The 18906-nt window shown below is 44.4% G+C and overlaps 2 protein-coding genes across 9 annotated transcripts in view; one reads left to right on the forward strand and one right to left on the reverse strand.

The window, feature by feature from the left end:
* Nucleotides 1-4897, reverse strand: part of PARP9 (poly(ADP-ribose) polymerase family member 9) — a 31326-nt gene extending 26429 nt beyond the window's left edge. For 4 of the 8 annotated variants that reach the window (XM_055394390.2, XM_088837552.1, XM_055394233.2 and 1 more), the window contains exon 1: nt 4778-4897. Coding sequence is in view for 1 of the 8 variants with exons in the window: in XM_088837539.1 (XP_088693665.1) it covers nt 3677-3745 (69 nt within the window). In the remaining 7 variants the exon portion in view is untranslated. Of the gene's footprint in view, nt 1-3676; nt 3829-4114; nt 4250-4777 lie in introns of those variants that run through there. The other 4 variants (XM_088837539.1, XM_088837536.1, XM_088837547.1 and 1 more) reach the window with 4 other exon arrangements.
* On the forward strand, nt 4815-13887 carry DTX3L (deltex E3 ubiquitin ligase 3L). The gene is made up of 5 exons (XM_055394663.2): nt 4815-5167; nt 6173-6378; nt 8672-10207; nt 10625-10842; nt 11717-13887. The coding sequence occupies exons 1-5, from the start codon at nt 4966-4968 to the stop codon at nt 11784-11786; spliced, it is 2232 nt and encodes a 743-aa protein (XP_055250638.2). The 5' UTR covers nt 4815-4965; the 3' UTR covers nt 11787-13887.
* Nucleotides 13888-18906: the final 5019 nt, after the last annotated feature.

Here is an 18906-nt window from a genome sequence, read left to right on the forward strand (position 1 = left end):
ATGAGTGAAGACCCCTGGACAGTGTCTGAAGAAAGAGGAAATTGTATTTGTGCCTGTGGGGATGCATATTACTAAATTTGTGATAAATATCTCTGATCTAATTATAAAGGGGATTATGTGGATAAAAATCAGAAACCCTGGGAAAACACATTTTAATGATTTTTCTAACATAAAAATTAAAGACTGTGGAGAATAAGAATGAAAATCCTTAAAGACACAGCCGCTCACACCTGTTGCCACATAGTCGCCTGAGGGCCTCTGAAATAATTTCTAATGCTTTTGCAAAAGGAAAATTTTGTATAGCTATCTGCAGTATCAGAGCACCGCTGCTGCTGCTGCTGCTGCTCAGTCACTTCAGTTGTGTCCGACTCTGTGTGACCCCATAGACGGAAGCCCACCAGGCTCCCCCGTCCCTGGGATTCTCCAGGCAAGAACACTGGAGTGGGTTGCCATTTCCTTCTCCAATGTGTGAAAGTGAAAAGTGAAAGTGAAGTCGCTCAGTCGTGTCCGACCCTTCAGCTCAGTTCAGTTCAGTCGCTCAGTCATGTCCGACCCTCTGCGACCCCATGAATCACAGCAGGCCAGGCCTCCCTGTCCATCACCAACTCCCGGAGTTCACTCAAACTCATGTCCACAGAGTCGGTGATGCCATCCAGCCATCTCATTAGCGACCCCTATTATTGTTAAATACAAGTACAATCCTAAAATGCAAGGAGAAGACACATTTTTGCCTCCAGAGGGCACTGCTGTTTTCACAAAAAAAAGAAAACTGAGTTAGCTTCTGCTGTCGGCTTCCGGTGGGTTTTTGCTTTCGATGTGCTGTGCTGTGCTTAGTTCTCAGTTGTGTCCGACTCTTTGCGACCCCATGGACTGTAGACCGCTAGGCTCCTCTGTCCATGGGATTTCCCAGGCAAGAATACTGGAGTGGGTTGCCATTTCCTTCTCCAGGGAATCTTCCTGACCCAGGGATGGAATCCACGTCTTCTGCATTGCAGGCGGGTTCTCTACCGCTGAGCCACCAGGGAATTTTAAAGGCATTGGGACAGACTGGTCAGTAGCGGGCGGCACTCTTCTAACCCCAAAGTAATGAGAAACAAGGAAAGGAGTATATGGCCCAAAACACTCAATCTCTTCTATTTTAACAACAACAGCAACAAAAGCCTTCCCAACTTTTCATCGCTGATGCTACTATGTTCCTTTCTCTTCATGGGCAGCTGAAGGAGTTGACTCTCTGTCCATCTGCCTGCTCAGCCCATAGCAGTCCGAACCCCAGCCTTCTCTGAAACTGCTCATCAGTGTCTTCCAGGTGGCTAACCCCAGTGGACTCTCTTCTGTCCTAATCTTTATTTGGCCCTTCTCTATAGGTTCATTCATTTCATGATCTGATTCCTGAACCTTTGCTTTTAGGCTTCTCCAGTGCCATCTCCCCTTGGTTCTTGTTACCTCTCACTGCCTTTACAGACCTTTCAACTGGATTCAACCTTCATCAGCTGTCCCAGGATTTTATGAGAGGCATGTCTCAACTCTTTCTATATACTCTCCAAATGTGATCTCATCTACTCTCATGACTTCAACTCACCAGCTGCAAATATGACTCCCATACCTGTAACTCTCCTAAGCCTAATTTTTCAAGTCTACCCAAACCTCCCATAGTTCCCTCAAACATAGCCTCTGAAAATCTGGATCCATAATCTCATCTCCACTCCCCACATTGCTACCTACTCTCACCCAACCCCTCCAAAATCCATGCTTTATCTCCTGGATTCCACAGCTTGGCAAACAATACACCATGTATCTGCTCAAGTCAGAAATCTAGAATCTTCTCTTCTGTTTCATATTTAGTTCATCACAGGCTCCTGTCCACCTAAATCACTTTCAGATATGGCCCTACCCCCCTTGCCCACAGATACCACTTTACTTCAAGGCTTTCAGGGCTCCTTGCCTGAGCTATGCAATACATTCTCTTTAAAGATTTAAATGTACTTAATTTTACACTTTATTGTTTGAATAATTACCAGGTACATTTACTGGTTCAAATTTAGAACCTATAAAAGGCTCCCTCCTACTCCCCTCACTAAATTCTCTTCCCAGAGGCAATCAATGCTATTAGCTTCGCCAATATCCTTCCAGGGGCATTTTTACACAAAAGGTAGCTTTTTTTTTTTTTTCTTAACTCTCATCAGTTCAGTTCAGTTCAGTTCAGTCGCTCAGTCATGTCCGACTCTTTGCGATCCCATGAATTACAGCACGCCAGGCCTCCCTGTCCATCACCAACTCCCGGAGTTCACTCAAACTCATGTCCATCGAGTCGGTGATGCCATCCAGCCATCTCATTCTCTGTCGTCCCCATCTCCTCCCACCCCCAATCCCTCCCAGAGCAGACATTTATTGAGAAGCACTCTCTGCTCAAAGCCTTCAACAGACTTCATTGCCTATGGTAAAGCTCAAGCTCTTCAGCCTGGCGTCCAAGGGTCTGTTTGAAATTTCAGGTTCCCAGCCTCCCCTTTACATACCTAATGCTCCCACAGAACTTCAGTGCTATGAAATGGCACTACTTGATGCTCTCCAAACTCTCCTTCACCTCTGGGCCTTTGCCCTCTTGGGGAGGAAGCTCTGGGACACCAGCTTTGGTCAGAGTGCTCCCCAGAGCCTGGGCCCATCCTCAAAAGGTAGCATCTAATATTCACTGTTCTGCATCTTGCCTTTTCCACTTAAGGTATCCTAGAGATCTTTCCATGTTAGCCTATATTCTATCATATAGATGCATTGTAAGCTATTCAACTACTAGTAACCCCTTTTATGGACACTTGCTATGTGCTGTGCTTAGTCGCTCAGTTGTATCCAACTCTTTGCAACCTCATGGACTGTAGCCCACCAGGCTCTTCTGTCCATTGGGATTCTCCAGGCAAGAATACTGGAGTAGGTTGCTATGCCCTCCTCCAGGGGATCCTCCCAACCCAGGGATCAAACCCAGGTCTCCTGCATTGCAGGCAGATTCTTTACCATCTGAACCATCAGGGAAGCCTTTATGGACACTTAAGCTTTTCCTAATCTTTTGCTATTATAAAAAAAGCTGTAAAGAACAACTTAGTACATAGGTCACTTCACACAGGTGTTAATCAATCAACAGGACAAATTCCTAGAAGTGGACTTACAAAATAAGATTGAATATGCAGTCATAATTCTGATAGTACAGTCAAATTGCTCTGTATAAAGACTCACCATTTCCAGTCTTACTAGACATGTGCAAAACTTTATCTCTGGCCTCTCCACCTCCATTCACCCTTGCATGGAAATGTGTCCTCCACATCATTGCCAACACCATCTTTATAAAATGTACATCTGACACATCACTCTCCTGTTCGCCCTACTTATCTGTCTTCCACATCTCCCTATCTATCTTCAAGACTTTTCGACATCTAGAACTGTGCAGCTTTTGGAACACTTGAAATGTGGCAATGTGGCTAAACACAACTGAAAGATGATGCAAATGTGAGATAACACTGGATTGCAAAGACTTACGATGACAAAAAAGAGAGTTTTAACATTGATTATGTGCTGAAATGATTCATTTAGGATATTGTGAGCAAAAGAACATAAAATTAAAATTATTTTCACCTGTGTGTACTTGAAAAATTCTAGCTACTGAAAAATTTTTAATTAATATGTAGCTCACATTATATTTGCTCCTCTGTCCTTGGAGCTCTCCAGGCAAGAATACTGGAGTACTGGAGTGGGTAGCCATTTTCTTCTCCAGGGGATCTTCACAAACCAGGGATCAAACTCAGGTCTCCAGCACTGCAGGAAGATTCTTTACCATCTGAGCAACTAGGGAAGCCCAATATTTCTATTAAGACACATTATATTCCACTAGACCCTTCCTCTGTCATCTCCCTTATCCATCACATCGTCTCCAAAGCCTCCATGCAACCTCTGTGCTTCACATACGGTGATCCCTGTGCCTTTGATGCGCCCCATCCCTCCCTCCCCTTCTCTCTTTTAAGATTCTGCTTTATTTCAAACTTCCTCTTGAGAGCTTTGAGAGATTTTACTTCTTGAGTCACAAGTCTGACTCCAGTTACCAGCAGGTGAGGTCTGGTACCTGGGCTCTCACCTTTATTCCATAGTACACAGGGCAGCCGTGCAGTTCACTGCATAGTTGCTCAGTCCTGTCTGACTCTTTGCGACCCCATGGACTGTAGCCCACCAGGATCCTCTGTTCATGGAATTTTCCAGGCAAGAATACTGGAGTGGGTTGCCATTTGCTACTCCAGGAGATCTTCCCCACGCAGGGATGGACCCGTGTCACTGGGTCTCCTGCATTGGCAGGTGGATTCTTTAACCCTGAGGCACCAGGGAAGCCCCCATGAAGTTCAGCATTGTTGGCTAAATGGAGAAAGGAGGGCGGAAAAGCCAGAAGAGCCAGTCTAAAGTACTGAGTGAGAGAGAGGTAACAGGTGATATGTCATAATTCAGGTGATAAGGTCACAAATTCAAATTTTTAGGAATGTAGGTAAGTTTAACCCGAACTTAGAATGTGAATTACATTTTCCCTGCAAATAACAGTAACAGTAAGAGTTAAAAGGAATCACCTACTCAGGAGAAATTTTCTCTGACTTGAGCATCTGCCCGGTCTCCACCCTCCCCAGGGGAAGCCCAGCACTGGGCGCCTGTCCCTCGCGCGCCCCTCCCGGCCCCCGGCGCGGGCCCGCAGGAGAGGACCCCCGGGAAGCCTCAGCGCCCGCCCCCCGGGGAACAGAGATCGGGACCTACTCACCTGGCAGTCCGCGGCCAGGAGGGCGGCGAAGAGAGGAGGGGGTGCGGCTCTGCCAGGAACCGAGAAGGATCTCCGGGAAAGCGAAACTGAAACTTTGCGCCCCTGGGCGGCGGAGCGGAGGCGCCCCGGCCTCGGCCCGGCCCAGCTGCGTCGCGGCGAGTCGCGGCGCCACCCCTGAGCGGACCGCCATGGCTTCGAGCCCCTGCCCGCCGTCCCCGCTGCTCGTGCGGGTGTCCCATCGCGTGTCCCATCCCGGCACCCGCCTCCGATGGAAGCTGGAAAAGTACTTCCAGAGCCGGGAATCGGGCGGCGGGGAGTGCACCGTCCTGGCCCTGGACCGCAGCGACCCCAACTCGAACACCTTCCGGTTGCAGTTCGTGCAAAGGGCGGGTGAGCTGAGGGCCGGGGCTGGGGGGCAACCGCCGTCCCTGGAGGGGCCCCCCGGGCGTTCCATGCAGACCCAGTTCAAGCTTATCTAGGTGAGAGGGTGGGAGAAAGTCTGGGAACGTTCGGTGGGAGCCAGGAAGTGGGGGCTCCTGCTGACAGATGCAACCCCAACGCAGAGGACACAACCCAGAAGTGCTCAGTCTCTGACCTGTGTCAGTGTCCCCGTGGTGACAGAGCACCCGTGCCGCCCCCAGACGCCCCTGTCACTTATTTCACTTTGACGTTTTTCATCATTATTCCATTGCTTTGTTTTTTAGAATTGCAAGAGTTATAGATACTAAGGAAAGGGGAGAAAAGAATAAAGAAGAAAACACCCAGAGGAAAACAACGCGAATATTTTGGTGTATTTCCTCCTGGCCTTTTCCTCTGAGTGTCAGCAAACATATATGTAGTTATAAACCTTAATCTATTCTTTGATTCCTGCTCTTCTCACTTGATTTATGATGAGCATCATTCCATGACATTGAAATAGGAAACTGGTGACAGTTTCAGGAACATGACTTTTAATGAGTGGATGATATTCCATTATCATTAAACTTTCCTTTCTACAGTATAACTTAAGCTGCCTTCTTTAGAGTTTTGGGACTTCCCTGGTGACTCAGCTGGTAAAGAATCCACCTGCAATGCAGGAGATCCCAGTTTGATTCCTGGGTCAGGAAGATCCCCTGGAGAAGGGGAAGGCTACCCCACTCCAGTATTCTGGCCTGGAGAATTCCATGAACTGTATGGTCCATGGGATGGCAAAGAGTTGGACACGACTGAGTGACTTTCTTTTTTTTAGAGTTTTGAATAGGTCCCTCACCCTCTAGTTAACCCACCATTCCAGGATGCAAGGAGCAACCCTTACTGTGAGGGTGCTGGGGCAAGGTACAGATGCATGAGTAAGAGAGTTATTTGAAATTGCTCTCATTTCTATGTGTGTGTGTATATTTAATGTCTCCACTGAAGGTAAGGATGGAGTGTTGAAAAAAGGAAAGCACCAAATTGTGGTTGACAACCAACCTGTGACTATTTTCCTGGAACCCAATGAAAATGCAAAAGAGAAGAAGACCAAAATGTCTTCGTTGACACAGTCACAAAAAGGGACAAGGCCCAGTGAGAAGCCTCCAGATGTAAAGGGCCTTCATGATGCTGTGGATTCCCGTCTCCAGAAGGTGGGTATTGAAGGGAGCTATGTTCCTGCAACTTCCTCTCCAGTCCAAGGACCATTTGCTGAGGATTTATTATGAGCCTGGCACCGTTGTAGACATTGGGAGACAGCTGTGTTTAGTTGCTCAGTCGTATCCGACTCTTTGTGACCCTATGGATTGTAACCTGCCAGGCTTCTCTGTCTGTGGGGATTCTCCAGGCAAGAATACTGTAGTGGGTGGCCATGCCCTCCTCCAGGGGATCTTCCCAACCCAGGGATCGAACCCACATCTCCCACATTGCAGGTAGATTCTATACCATCTGAGCCACCAGGGAAGCTCAGAGGTACACAGAAGTGAACACCACAGACAGGTCCCTGCTGGAGATGGAGAAGTACATAGACAATAAGCAAGTAAACAAAATAACTAAAGTCATTTCAGAGAGTGATATGTGCTAAGAAGAAAATACAATGGGGTTTTGCCTTAGAGAGTGACAGGGCTGGGGCAAGAAAAGGGGAGTTTGTGTTATTTCTGACCAAAAGTCATTAAGGAGATGACATTTGGCTTGAGAACTGAATGATGAGAAGGGACCAGCCATGCAGAGACATGTGACAAATCAGAATCAACTGCCTGCTATGTGCTAGGCACTGTCACAGGAGCCAAAGGTAAAGCTAGAAACAAGCAGACCCTGCCCTCAGGGACCTTACATTCTAGGGAACCAGACAATAATAGTAATCATATAGATAGGGAATAAAAAATCTGCCAGTGATAAATATTTGCTAGGAAGAAGAACAAAGCAGAATTTGTTGTTGTTTAGTCACTCAGTCATGTCTGACTCTATGCAACCCTGTGGACTGTACCCCGCCAGGCTCCTCTGTCCATGGGATTTTCCCAGCAAGAATACTGGAGTGGGTTGCCATGCCCTACTCCAGGGGATCTTCCCGACCCAAGGATTGAACCTGCGCCTCCTGCATTGGCAGGCGGATTCTTTACCACTGAGCCTCCGGGGAAGCCCATAAAGCAGGATAAATGATAGTAAAGGACTACTATTTTAAATAGGATATCAGGAAAAAACCTCTCAAATGAGGTGACTTCTGAGTAGAGACACGAATGAAGTAAGGGAGCTAGCTAAGTGGATTTCTAGGGGAAAAAGATTCTAGGCAGAGGGAAAATAACAAGTGTAAAGCTGACACACAACCGCCACCCCCAACACACCCAGACAGGAGCTTACATCCCGACCCCAGAAGCTTCCAGGAGGGAGGCCAGTGTGGCTAGAGGGCAGAGAGCAGGAGAGTGAGAGAGGACCTTGAAGAGGTAGCAGAAGTCTGTTCTTTGAGGGATGAAGGTCAGGACTTCGGATTTCAACTTAGATATTAGGAGAATCCTCAGTTAGTTTTGAGCAGGGCAGTAGAGTGAGCTGATTCACATTTCTGAAGGGTCCCTCTGGCTGCTGTGTGGAGGACTGAATCTGGGAAAATGTGGAAGTGGACGGTCAGAGTCCAATTAGGAGGCGCTGCAGTGAGCCAGGTGCCAGATGACATTGGCTTGGACTCTGGGTGGTCTTGATGGAGGTGTGAGAAGTAGCTGGGTTCAGGAAACCTTTTGAAGGAAGATCTAGAGGAAAGGTGTTACATGCAGAGGGAACAGCTTATGCAAAGACTTTGAGGGAGAACAAAACATTAGAAATCTTGCTTTTATATTATGTTCAATTTGCCACTGTCTTTTTTTTTTTTTGCCTAATCTGGGGTTTCTCTCATTTTTGAGTTTCTAAAGGCCATGGTTTAGAGGGACTAGCAACATTGCACGCAGTTAGGGGGTTAGTTTTTTTTTTTTTTTTCAAAGAAGGAGCATAGGAGAGGAAAAAAAAATAAGAGGGAAAAAACATCATTCTCACATGTATGGCCTCCTCCCAGGCTCATACCCTTTAGTCAGAAACATAGCAATTTACCCAGAAAATGAAGTGCCTACCCTCCACCCAACTCGCCAAGGTCAAACCAACATTGGCAGCTCTAGAATCCAGACTTTTTGTCCTTGGAATTTTTAAAAATGTTAATGCCCAGGTTCTACATTTACATCACATCTCTGAAGATGGGCCTGGGCCTCTGCTTTTTTTTCTCCCTGGGTGATTCCAGTGTGCAAACAGGGCTGGCTATTTTATCAGGGCAGGAGTGCCTCTGGGCTATAGTACATTGCCTGCTCTGCAGAAAGGAATTGAAAGAAGTCATCGTGGTTATTTCTCTCATCTCTAGACATTCTCCTGAGAGGAGAACATAGACCTGGATGTTTAATATATTTTATTTGATCCCTTTTAAAATTTCAGATCTTTCTTACTGTCACGGCGGAACTGAACTGTCAACTGTTCTCTAAAGAGCAAAGGGACCTCATCGCTGTTCTCTACCCCAACGTCAAACGAGTGAAGGGCCATGATGGAACTGAGAAAGTCTGTGGTAACTTCAGAGATATTGAAAAAATACATGGCTTCTTAAGTGACCAGCTCCTGGAAAGGGATCAGAAACATGAATCTTCTGCTTTGACATCAGAGAGGGAGCCACTCAGTCAGCAGGACAGGAACAACTGTGTTTCTCCCTTCGAACCAGAAAGCAGGTCAGAAGAAAAAAGCAACCGTTTTGAAGTTCCTTTGGCTTTCTTTGAATACTTCACACACTCCTGCCCTGATAAAATAGATTACATAGAGAAAAAATTTGGTACAAAAATAAAAAGTCAGGCAAGTTCTCCAAATATGGTCTATTTAGACTTCACCTCCAGTCAATCAGGTAACCTCGAAGCAGCTCGCAAGACTTTTGTCGAAGAATTTCAGAAGCTTGTAGAGACTCTGAAGCAGGAATGTGTTGCACTAGCAAACAGTAAGCAGGCAACCAAAATCAAAGAGGAATTAAATCACCAGTTTGCAAAGCTCCTCATAAAGGAGAAAGGAAGAGAATTAACTCTCCTTGGGACCCCAGATGACATTTCAGCCGCCAAACATTTTCTTGCCTCAAAGAACTTTGAAAGTCTTGTCAAGCCACCTGTAAAAATATTGACTCCTATGGACATGATGAAGGGAATTGAGATTGAAACCGCTCACTATAAGCTTTTAGAAGCAGAATTATCCCAGGAGATATCAAAGATAGAAAAAAAGTACGACACTCAAAGTAACATTTTGGGGATAAATCAGAAAACCTGCATTCAATTTGAACCCAAAACCAAGGAGTTAGATCTATCCATACATGCTTATTCAAGTTTCATCGACACCTATCAACATGTCTCTTGTCAGATTACGAGAGAAGTTCTTTCACTGAAACTTTTGGCCACGGAGAGAAAGCACTTACATGGGACAAAGTTCTCTGATGATTTTAGCAAAAGGCATCCAGATATACACTTTGTGCTAAATCGAGAGTCAATGACTTTGACTGGTTTGCCGAATCATCTTACAAAGGCAAAACAGTATCTCTTAAACAGATGGGGGCTGTTTCCATCAGCTACAGAGAAATGGAATGAAACACTCATGAACACTGATGGTCATAATTCAAAAACCTCTTCACCAACATTGCAGCACCCTGCCAGTTCTGAGGTGTCAGAAGTGAACAAGGAACAGGACACATGTGCTGTCTGTTTGAACACCATTAGTAACAAACAAGTGCTGTCAAAGTGCAAGCATAAATTCTGCACCCCTTGTATTGAGAAAGCCTTCTCATATAAGCCAGTCTGTCCTATCTGCCATACTTCCTATGGTGTCCAGAAAGGGAATCAGCCAAAAGGAAGAATGAGCATCTCTTTTGCAGAAGATTCACTTCCAGGTTATGAATCCTGTGGCACCATTGTAATTGCTTATCATATTGAAGGAGGCATACAAACAGTAAGTGTTTCTGAGTTCCATGGATTTCTTTCCAGTAAACTGAGATTATCAGAGCAACAAGGACTGTTCTATTACCAGTTGGCAGTAGATTTCCCAGATAGTTATCTCCATGGTCATATGAAAGAATTTTAAATGCTTATAAAGTTCACTTTGTAAGTAGTAAAAAGTACTTTGTTTACTTATAACAGTTTTCTTTCTTGTCTATTAAGGCAGAGAAGGAGATTGTGCATTGGAAGGAGGATTGTATTCCCAGCATGAATTTGGGGAAAGAGGAGAATTATGAATTATATGGGAAATATGAGCAGACCTTCAGTGCTCTTGTTTTTTGTTTGTTCTATCTGCATATGAACACATCTACACATGCAGTAAAATTTAGGCACAGCTGTTTTCATGTGACATTTTCTTGCCTTCATACAGAAAAAGCACCCAAACCCAGGGAAGAGATTTTCTGGAATACAGCGAACTGCATACTTGCCTGATAACAAGGAAGGAAACGAGGTTTTGGATCTGCTTTGTAGGGCCTTTGACCAAAAACTGATTTTCACAGTGGGGGAGTCTCGAACATCAGGAGTCTCAGATGTCATTACATGGAATGATATCCACCACAAAACGTCCCGAACTGGGGGACCAGAAAGGTGAGAACCTTTTGAAACAGAATGGCTGCTAAATAGAGTTTAGAGGTCATAAAACATGGCAATTTGAAGATGTGACTGTAAGGAGACAGTTTATATCAGTGAGACTGGATGCAGCATTTTGACAGATGCTAATCAGGGATGATAATCTCAAAGACAGAAAGACTGGTTCCCATGACCTTCTACCTTCCAACCACAAAGTATCATACAGTTCATAAAGTTGCATCAAAAGGCAGTGGATCTTCAGAATGCAAGATAAATGGTATCAAAGGTAATTTAATTTGGGTGATTTAATTTGGTATAATTTTAATACCCTTCACATCTATTTGAAGGGTGGATCCTAAGAATGTCACTTTGCCTTTTAAGATCACCCTTTCTTCTACCCTCCTCTCCCATGAGTCCAGTAGAGATCCTAAATTCACTTGACTAATAGAATTCTAGAAAAGTCTTAGTTAATGGTGATGGAAGTTGTATCATGGGCAATCCAATTGCTCTTTATGAAATTCAGATAGAATACCTCAGACCCTTAATATTCAAAATGGAACATATCCTAAGACTTAATTTCCCAAATTTGAAAATCTTCCTATAGTGAAATGATTACCCTCCATAGAAATACAGTATATTATAACTTTATGAGAATCATTGCTTAACCATGAGCTGAAATTAGAATCTTGTTAAAAGGCAGATCCTTGGCGGGTAGCTAGACCTATTCACCAGCTAAATGATTCACCTCAGCACACTTACAAATGATTTTCAGTCATCAGCCTTCAGGATAGTTTGTAAATATCTGCAACTCTAAATGTTAATGCCAAGGACCTACTGTACAGATTTTTTAAAAAAAACTGTGGTAAAGCTAAGGGCATCTTTTCTTCTGCAGGTATGGTTACCCTGATCCTAACTATCTGAAACGTGTCAAACAAGAGCTGAAAGATAAAGGAATTGAGTAAAAAGACTGTATTAAAAGGATGTCTCGCGCCAAGCTTCCAAAAGGTGTGGTTGAAGAAGTAGAGTAAATTCTAATCTAAATTCTTTTGTAAAAACAACGTAAAATTTTTTCATCTCAAGAAGTGGTTTGTATATGCAAGGTTGTCATTTCTGGAGTGTTACATTTTATGGACGAAAAAGGCCCCAGAGATCTTTGTAATTTTGCTGCAGAGGTATTGCACCTCATTCGCATGTCATCGTTGTTGGGGTTTCAGGGGTGGAGTGCTATGAATTTCAAATCACCTTCTGTGTTGTTCAGTTGAAGTACTTGGTGCCAATTGATCCTTCTTTTATTGCTATCTCTGCGATAGTCCTTTAGTTTGGTTTGTTTGCCCTTTAAACTCTATCCTAAAAGTAAAATCTTAATCTGAATGGAGGCAGGGGAGGGGAGGAAGGCTTTGGTTGTGAAAAATTAAGAGAACCACGTTCCTCTGCCTATCCCATGGCCAGAAAGGTGGCAAGGACAGAAATTGTGCTACCTTTGGTAATAAATAGAATCTCTTTAAGTTGCTCAGTCATGTCCATCTCTTTGCAACTGCATGGACTCTAGCCCTCCAGGCTCCTCTGCTCTAGGATTTTCCAGGCAAGAATACTGGAGTGGGTTGCCATTTTCTTCTCCAAGGGATCTTCCTGACCCAGGGATCAAACCTGAATCTCCTGCACTGCAGGCAGATTGACCGTCTGAGTCACCAGGGTTTGGGACACAGAACCTGGTGTATAGTTGATGCTTAATAAATTTTTGCTGCCTGACTCAAATTGCTAATAACCCAGCAGAGAAATACATATTCCCTAAATCTTTGGCAGAGCTCTTGGAAGCCATTGGCTTTGGAAGCCATTTCTGGAGTCCTCACCACTTATTGGGGAAAATGAGTTTGTTATTCCAGAACTCATGGCCTCTGAACTCTGACTGGCCAAACTTTGTCCTTGCTCCCTGCTGATCCTTCTAATCTGCCAAATGGTGTGCATTTCCCCTGCCATAGTAATGCTACACATCTCTGAACACTTTTTCTCTCTGGATATTATTGTACTTTTATGCATACCCAACTTCGAGTTTAAACAGATAAATCCCAAAAATGTCTGTAGACTATCATTTTCTCAGTAACTGTAGCCCCCACAGCACTTTCTCCTTCCTTTTGCTAAGTCCCACCATGTCATGCTTTCTCCCTTAAATTATTTCTCCCTCATAATGGCTGGACAGAGAAAAGGCTCGAGTTGGGCCTACTGTAAGGAATGTCAGCATGTCAAAATCTACTTCTAAATGGTTTTCCAACTCACAAGAAAGTTTTAATAGCAAACTATCTCGTTATCCATGTTCCAGTCTTTTTCCATAAATGATGAATGAGATACTCTTTTCGTAAAAATACATGCATACAGTTTTTATGGTCAGACAGTAATAGTTGATATTGTGTATTTATTTTGTCCCCTTTATAAGAACTTTGTATCTGAGCGATTGATACTATCAGTATCTCCATTTTATAACTGAGAAAGCTGATGCGCAGAGAGGGTAAGTACCTTGCCAAAGGTCCCATAATAAGTGGCGGTGCCGGAATTTGAAGGAGTTAGGGTGACTCCAAGGCTTTTGTGCCTAGAGTTGTACTGCCTCCTACAGGGGTCTTCTCCTCCATGGAGCAGGCTGAGGAGTTCCCATTATTCTGAGCTTCTCTCAGAAATGGATTCCTGCACAGTACTCAAAGTAGATTTCCTCTGAGGAAGTCCTGTTTGAAAAATTTAAAACCCCAGAATTTTTTTCTTTGTTCAGAAAGTTGAGGAAATTTAAGGTAAATGGTATATATATATTTTTCAAATCAGATTAGACCTTTAGTTTTTGGTGATTCATTAAAGTCTTAGAGTTATAATTAGTTGCTTTGTGTCTATGGATATTTTAGCTAAATTTGCTTCATAAAAGAAAAGTTTTGTTCCTGCTAAGGTTTGGATCCTTGATTGCAACGTGTGTGCAAGTTTCATAGTGTGAGTGGTTGTCGAGCCTTTGGATTACTGCTTTTGCTCTGTGGAAGGTATTATTATCAATATCTGCTATAAATAAAGTTATTTCCATTTTAGGAACATATTGTCTGTGTTCTTTTCCATTTCCTAAGGTTGAGATTCTGGGTGTTTCCTGCAATACATGAAGTGTGCAACAGACCACTCGGGCAGATGTCTTTGCTTGGTTTTGTGTATGTGTGCTCAGTCACTTCAGTCACGTTTGACTCTGTGACCTATGGATTGTAGCCTGCCCAGTTCCTCTGTCCATGGGACTCTCCGGGCAATACTGGAGTGGGTTGCCATGCCTTCCTCCAGGGGATCTTTGCAACCCAGGAATTGAGCCCATATCTCCTGTGTCTCCTGCATTGCAGGCAGTTTCTTTACCCACTGAGCCACCTGGGAATCCCAGTTTTGTGTGTAGCTGTTGCTAAGTAGTATCACAATAGACTTAACTACTATTAACTTTACTGCTGCCGTGTTCAGCTGTAAAAATCACATTTCTTATTATTTTTCCTCCTTAACACATAGATTACTACAAAAGTAAAAGTAGGCTGCAGGTTTCACCTTTTCTCTCCTAAGAAAGCATATGTAGTAACCTATCAGAGTACACTTGTCCCTCCTTGCTCCCACAGCTTTTGTTTCACGTTTCCGGCATTAGAACTGCATCACCTAGATGGCTCACTGCCTCTGCTGCTGCTGCTAAGTCGCTTCAGTCGTGTCCGACTCTGTGCAACCCCATAAACGGCAGCCCACCAGGCTCCGCCATCCCTGGGATTCTCCAGGAGTGGGTTGCCATTTCCTTCTCCAATGTGTGAAAGTGAAAAGTGAAAGTGAAGTCGCTCAGTCGTGTCCAACTAATACCGACCCCATGGACTGCAGCCCACCAGGCTCCTCTGTCCATGCGATTTTCTAGGCAACAGTACTGGAGTGGCCTTCTCCGGCTGCTGCTGCTAGGCACTGGCAAATCAGGACACCTTTGTCTCCAAAGAAAAAAAAGAGAATTATGAGTAATATTGAGAAATTTATGTTTCCCTAAAGACAGTTTCTGGAGAAGGCAATGGCACCCCACTCCAGTACTCTTGCCTGGAAAATCCCATGGATGGAGGAGCCTGGTGGGCTGCCGTCCATGGGGTCGCGAAGAGTCAGACACAACTGAGTGACATCACTTTCACTTTTCACTTTGATGCATTGGAGAAGGAAATGGCAACCCACTCCAGTGTTCTTGCCTGGAGAATCCCAGGGATGGGGGAGCCTAGTGGGCTGCCATCTATGGGGTCGCACAGAGTCGGACACCACTGAAGCGACTTAGCAGCAGCAGCAAAGACAGTTTCTGCACCCAATTTCAGTGTGTGGGACTTTCCCCTAAGCAATCTAACACCTGAGTGTCCGTCAATTCACCTCAAATCTGACACTATCCATCTGGAGATAGTATCAGATTCCACAGGTAAGGGCTCAGTCTCACAAGACTGTCCTCCATTTCAGGTGCCAGTTACAAGTCTAGATTGTTCCTGTGCTTCTGACTGCTGCTGCTGCTGCTAAGACACTTCAGTCGTGTCCGACTCTGTGTGACCCCATAGACGGAAGCCCACCAGGCTCCCCCGTCCCTGGGATTCTCCAGGCAAGAACACTGGAGTGGGTTGCCATTTCCTTCTCCAATGTGTGAAAGTGAAGTCGCTCAGTCGTGTCCGACCCTTAGCGACCCCATGAACTGCAGCCTACCAGGCTCCTCCATCCATGGGATTTTCCAGGCAAGAGTACTGGAGTGGCTTGCCATTGCCTTCTCCGTGCTTTTAACTAAATGGCTATAAAATCAGAGGTTCCCACGACCCCCTCCTTGGGCTCAATTGATTTGCTAGAGCAGCTCACTGAAGTCAGGAATCCAGGTTACTCACTAATTACTGTTTACTATAAAATGATATAACTCAGGAACAGGCAGATAGAAGATATTTTGTTGTTCAGTCGCTCAGTCATGTCCAATTCTTTGCGACCCCAAGGATGGCAGCACTCCAGGCTCCTCTGTCCTTCACCATCTGCCAGAGTTTGTTCAAGCTTATGTCCACTGTGTCGGTGATGGAAGAGATGCATATGGGGACAGGTCGTGGACCTTCCATGCCCTCTCTAGGTGCACCGCAAAGCTGAGCAGAACACCGTAGGGTCCTCTTGGGTACAACAGCTTTTCTGTGTCCCCCATTTCTTGTTTGCAGGGAAAACATTTCAGCCTCCCAGATCTTCCCTGTGTTCCAAAGAGAAGGTTCAAACGGTTGCTAATTAGGGTGAGGGAATGCAGAAACAAAGGAAAGGAGGTCAGGAAACAGCTGTGCAGTGATGGTCAGGGTCCTGGTTCCTCCTCAAGGGATACACATAATCTGATACGTACCTCTATCCACAAAATAATCAACAATCTACAATAGGAATAGAAAAGGCTTTTATTTGAGTCAAACTGTGGCATATAGCCCAGAATACAACCCCTCAGATAACACTGAGACTTGCTCAGGAGAAGCATGGTTTTCAGGACATAAATTTAAAATGGTATCTCTCCTCCCCCGTCTACCAGGAAGAACAAAGCTTAATCACTCGAAACAACTTTAGACCCATAGCATCCTAGAGATGGCACTGGAAAAATCTACACAACAAATTCTACGAACTGGACTTTGTCTACCACTTCAGTACTCTTGCCTGGAAAATCCCATGGATGGAGGAGCCTGGTGGGCTGCAGTCCGTGGGGTCGCTAAGGGTCGGACACGACTGAGCGACTTCACTTTCACTTTTCACTTTCACACATTGGAGAAGGAAATGGCAACCCACTCCAGTGTTCTTGCCTGGAGAATCCCAGGGACGGGGGAGCCTGGTGGGCTTCCGTCTATGGGGTCACACAGAGTCGGACACGACTGAAGTGACTTAGCAGCAGTTTCCTTGTATTTACCTTCCTATGATTTGCTGCCCATAGAGACTCAAGGTCCTTCTCCTTTGACTTATCACTCCTTATCACTCCTCTAAAAATTTACTGTTCCTTTGCTAAGATGCTGTATAAGCTCAAGTTCTAACCAAATCTTTGAAATTCTCGTCTCTGGGTACTCCCATGTGTTATGTGTGTGATGCACATGTTAATAAACCTGTTTGCCTTTCTCTTGTTAATCTATATTCCATCAGTCCTATTTACAGGGCTCCAGGCAGAGAACATCAGCTGGGTAGAGAAAGAGATTTTTCCTCCCCTAATAGGAATAACACCCTCTTCCAACAACACAAGAGAAGACTCTACACATGGACATCACCAGATGGTCAACACCGAAATCAGATTGATTATATTCTTTGCAACCAAAGATGGAGAAGCTGTATACAGTTAGCGAAAACAAGACCAGGAGCTGACTGTGGCTCAGATCATGAACTCCTTATTGCCAAATTCAGACTTAAATTGAAGAAAGTAGGGAAAACCACTAGACCATTCAGATATGACCTCAATCAAATCCCTTATGATTATACAGTAGAAGTGAGAAATAGATTTAAGGGACTAGATCTGATTGATAGAGGCTGTCTGAGGAGGCCTTACAAATAGCTGTGAAAAGAAGAGAGGCAAAAAGCAAAGGAGAAAAGGAAAGATATAAGCATCTGAATGCAGAGTTCCAAAGAATAGCAAGGAGAGATAAGAAAGACTTCCTCAGTGATCAATGCAAAGAAATAGAGGAAAACAACAGAATAGGAAAAACAAGAGACCTCTTCAAGAAAATTAGAGATTCCAAGGGAACATTTCATGCAAAGATGGGCTCAATAAAGGACAGAAATGGTATGGACCTAACAGAAGCAGAAGATATTAAGAAGAGGTGGCAGGAATACACAGAAGAACTGTACAAAAAAGATCTTCACGACCAAGATAGTCACGATAACGTGATCACTGACCTAGAGCCAGACATCTTGGAATGTGAAGTCAAGTGGGCCTTAGAAAGCATCACTACGAACAAGCTAGTGGAGGTGATGGAATTCCAGTTGAGCTATTTCAAGTCTTGAAAGATGATGCTGTGAAAGTGCTGCACTCAATATGCCAGCAGATTTGGAAAACTCAGCAATGGCCACAGGACTGGAAGAGGTCAGTCTTCATTCCAATCCCAAAGAAAGGCAATGCCAAAGAATGCTCAAACTACCGCACAATTGCACTCATCTCACATGCTAGTAAAGTCATGCTCAAAATTCTCCAAGCCAGGCTTCAGCAGTATGTAAACCGTGAACTCCCAGATGTTCAAGCAGGTTTTAGAAAAGGCAGAGGCACCAGAGATCAAATTGCCAACATCCGCTGGATCATGGAGAAAGCAAGAGAGTTCCAGAAAAACATCTATTTCTGCTTCATTGACTATGCCAAAGCCTTTGACTGTGTCGATCACAATAAACTGTGGAACATTCTGAAAGAGATGGGAATCCCAGACCACCTGACCTGCCTCTTGAGAAACCTGTATGCAGGTCAGGAAGCAACAGTTAGAACTGGACATGGAACAACAGACTGGTTCCAAATAGGAAAAGGTGTACGTCAAGGTTGTATATTGTCACCTTGCTTATTTAACTTATATGCAGAGTACATCATGAGGAAAGCTGGGCTGGAAGAAGCACAAGCTGGAATCAAGATTGCTGGGAGAAATATCAATAACCTCAGATATGCAGATGACACCACCCTTATGACAGAAAGTAAAGAGGAACTCAAAAGCCTCTTGATGAAAGTGAAAGAGGAGAGTGAAAAGGTTGGCTTGAAGCTCAACATTCAGAAAACGAAGATCATGGCATCTGGTCCCATCACTTCATGGGAAATAGATGGAAAAACAGTGGAAACAGTGTCAGACTTTATTTTTTTGGGCTCCAGAATCACTTCAGATGCTGATTGCAGCCATGAAATTAAAAGACGCTTGCTCCTTGGAAGGAAAGTTATCACCAACCTTGATAGTATATTAAAAAGCAGAGACATTACTTTGCCAACCAAGGTCCGTCTAGTCAAGGCAATGGTTTTTCCCGTGGTCATGTATGAATGTGAGAGTTGGACTGTGAAGAAAGCTGATCGCCGAAGAATCGATGCTTTTGAACTGTGGTGCTGGAGAAGACTCTTGAGAGTCCCTTATACTG

The sequence above is a fragment of the Moschus berezovskii genome, chromosome 1, assembly GCF_049115385.1.
Source record: "Moschus berezovskii isolate FMDL1 chromosome 1, NW_MosBer_1.0, whole genome shotgun sequence".
Lineage (NCBI taxonomy): Eukaryota > Metazoa > Chordata > Mammalia > Artiodactyla > Moschidae > Moschus > Moschus berezovskii.